The 3,146-nt window shown below is 52.5% G+C and overlaps 1 protein-coding gene across 1 annotated transcript; it reads right to left on the reverse strand.

Annotated features, from left to right (window-relative positions):
* Window positions 1–82: 82 nt before the first annotated feature.
* On the reverse strand, window positions 83–1,544 carry BDY24DRAFT_445286 (uncharacterized protein; the record flags this gene model as incomplete). Its single annotated transcript, XM_076644906.1, has 4 exons — window positions 83–185; window positions 262–308; window positions 405–474; window positions 1,320–1,544. Coding segments are annotated over 4 exons (430 nt in total), but the record flags the coding sequence as incomplete, so codon positions are not given.
* Window positions 1,545–3,146: the final 1,602 nt, after the last annotated feature.

Raw genomic sequence — 3,146 nt, forward strand, 5'->3', positions numbered from 1 at the left:
TCGTCGAAGACGAAGAAAGAAAGAGGGAGAAAGCGCGGACGCGCAAGACGGGATTCCCTCGATGAGAAAGAGGATCCTCCACTGAGGGATCTTGCTGTTAGTCATGGACCCGAAAGCTCCGGCGAGGGATCCAGCAGAGATGAAGAGTCCAACTCGCTTGGCGAGCTCCTCTTTCTTGCACCAGTCTGAGCGAACAAAATGGACGCGACGAGATCGAGGAGCGACGACGAGCGAGAGCTCCCTCAATAAGAGAGTGCCCACAAGTGAGGTAGAAGGCGATGGCTTGACCGAACATAGCTTCTCCGATACTGCCGGAACAGAATGAGGGCAGAAGGAGCCGAGTCAGAAACGAGACGGAGACGCGACGCAACGTAGGAAAGGAGAGAACCCGAGAGACGACTCACCCGACGAAAGCTCGACAAACGTAGAGACCCGCAGGATTGGTAGCTCCAGCTTGACAGGTGTCCTTCTCTACTTTTGAGACACACGTTCAATCCGGCACTCGCGTTGAAACAGACGGTGATATGATTTCAGATGAGGCTGAAAAGGAGACGCAGTCCGAGCAGGGCCAAAGAAGAGAGAGAGAGAAAACAAGAACGCGACCCGAGATCGCTCTTCTTCGGTCGATTGTGGCAGGTAGGCAGAAGCTCCAACTAACAGAGTTCTGTAGCCTGCCGCCCTGAGTGTGAACATGGTCGTTGGTCTGTCCAGATCGAACAAAGTTACTTCTCACCCCGATCCCCTGCTTCCTTGAGCCCATGCGTTGATCAATCACTCGGGAGTCCAAGGAAGATTGCTACGACGCTTCGGCGGCGGTTTCTTTTATTTTCCTTCCTCTCAGTCTCTCTCACTCTCATTTTTTTTTTTTTTTTTTTTTCCTTCGAGCCACATACCTTCTGGACTTTCCGCACGTCCTCTTAGAAAACGAATTCCGGAGAGCTGCTCAGTCAGTTATGTTGAGTCTAACGGTGCGCAATCCGCTCGAGGTTCGAGGGGAAACCCCACGACGCGTCTTTCATTCCTCTCTTTCATTCTGCTTCTCTCAGGTTCAAAGAAGGAAGCAGCTGGCCTGCCTTTTCAGCAGTAGCTAAGAGTGGAAGGCGACATCACAAAGCGAAGTCTTGCAAGCATTGGCCCAGTGGAAGCGGGAGAGAAAAGCGACCCATACGGCTGGGCTCTTCGACCGCGGAGGCGTCATCCGGGAGGCTCTCAGAGAATCCGAGTGATGATGATCAGACCGACGTTGGGGCAGTCCAGCTCTCTCTCTACTACTACGAAGGAAGAAAGGAATTGAAAGAAGAACGGGGGAGCCGATGAACAAGACGGGAGATCCTCGACGAGCAAAGGCAACGCAACTTGGCTGCTGCTGCTCATGAGCGAGACTCCAAACGAACTCTATCTCCACAAGGGATCCCAACAGAGATGAAAGAAAGCCCGATATGCTCGGCGAGTCTCTCCTCTGTCTGTGAGAGCAGAAGGGACAGGGCCACGAGTCGAGAAACAGCGACGAGCGACGAGGCTTTGACGACGACGCTTTCTCTGAGTGGTAGGTAGGTGCTAGCTCCAAAATTGCAGTTGCCTTTCGTGAGTTTCACGTCCGATCTCACCCCTGCGTCGCTCTCTTGAGCGTCGAACCAACATCCGACTGGATCACCTTGTTCCTTCTCGATCCAGTACCAGACCAGTCTCTCCAATCTCAAGCGAGATCGTGGCAGCGCCCAGCTCTTCATTCCCAACCAACATCGAAGTCTCGTTCCAAGTCTGAGAACCCTTGGGGAGGATAGAGATGTCGACGAGGGCCTGTAGAAACCTTCGAGTGAGAGTCGTGCTTTGGGAGTTCTCTCAGTTCCTTGTCTTCTGTCTCTCCATCGTCTCGTCGTCTCATCTACTGATCAAAGGTTCTTGCGTTACTTCACGTTCTTGTAGGAAGAGCATCCACCGTTGATGTCTCTGTTCGCGATGGGAAGCGTGGTGGTGAACTACTAAAAGGAAAAAGGGAGAGCACGGTCGATCACATCCGTGCAGTCAGTGCCGTGCAGTTTCCTCTCACGTTATCCGAAACTCAAGCTGAAGTCTTTCCTCTCTTCTTCATTCACCGCTCTTTTCCCTCCTCCTTCCAGCTCGACCTACCTAGGCAGACCATCCGATCCGTTGGACGACCACCCTGCGGCTCTTTCGATGCGCTCACCCCAGATCAGACTCGGCCTACTGGCTACGCCTACATCGCCAAAGCTGCCTTCTTCTCTCCCTCACGCTCCTGCTCCTACTGACTTCCTCGTCGTTAATCCTCTACGCGAGGGACGGTCGCGAACCGGCGTTCGCAACGCTCGAAGTGAGGGCGGGCTGACGCACGAAGCGCGCAGCGGATCCTTCTTCTTTTTTGGTCTGCCTAACTCGTCACGCCGTGGCTCGAGATATGCGGGATCACAAAATGTGAATTTGAGCAGATAGAGTGAGTGGAGGGAGAGATGAAACCTTGGCAGCGATAGCGAAACAGGGCGTGAGGCTGCAAGGGACACCGGCGTTTTAGTCGGAATCACACGAAATCACTTTCCACTGGTTTGTATACCGTCTGCCCGCACCCACAAACAACAACTACTGAAGAAGACTGATTCCGTAGTACGCAGACAAGAGAGGCTGGTACGAGTGGAAACCCTAGTACGCAGCTTCGGGAGGCCAGTACGCAGAGTTGAGCCAGCACGCAATCCAGTCTTTTGCTTCCCCCGAGATGAGTTTTGATCGGAATCTCATGGGAGTACTATGAGAACGCGTCAAATTGACATATATATCCAGAATAGAAGCAGAAAAAACTTCGTCTCGAGGGGAAACCCTAGTACGCAGCTTCGGGAGGCCAGCACGCAGAGTTGAGCCAGCACGCAATCCAGTCTTTTGCTTCCCCCGAGATGAGTTCTAGTCGAAATCACGTGGGAATACTATGAGAACGCGTCAAATTTACATATCTATCTAGAATAGAAGCAGAAAAAACTTTGTCTCGAGTGGAAACCCTAGCACGCAGCTTCGGGAGGCCAGCAGCAGGCACGCAATCCAGTCTTTTGCTTCCCCCGAGATGAGTTCTAGTCGAAATCTCGTGGGAATACTATGAGAACGCGTCAAATTTACATATCTATCCAGAATAGAAGCAGAAA

The sequence above is a fragment of the Mrakia frigida genome (assembly GCF_051309035.1).
Source record: "Mrakia frigida strain ATCC 22029 unplaced genomic scaffold BDY24scaffold_57, whole genome shotgun sequence".
Taxonomy (NCBI): domain Eukaryota; kingdom Fungi; phylum Basidiomycota; class Tremellomycetes; order Cystofilobasidiales; family Mrakiaceae; genus Mrakia; species Mrakia frigida.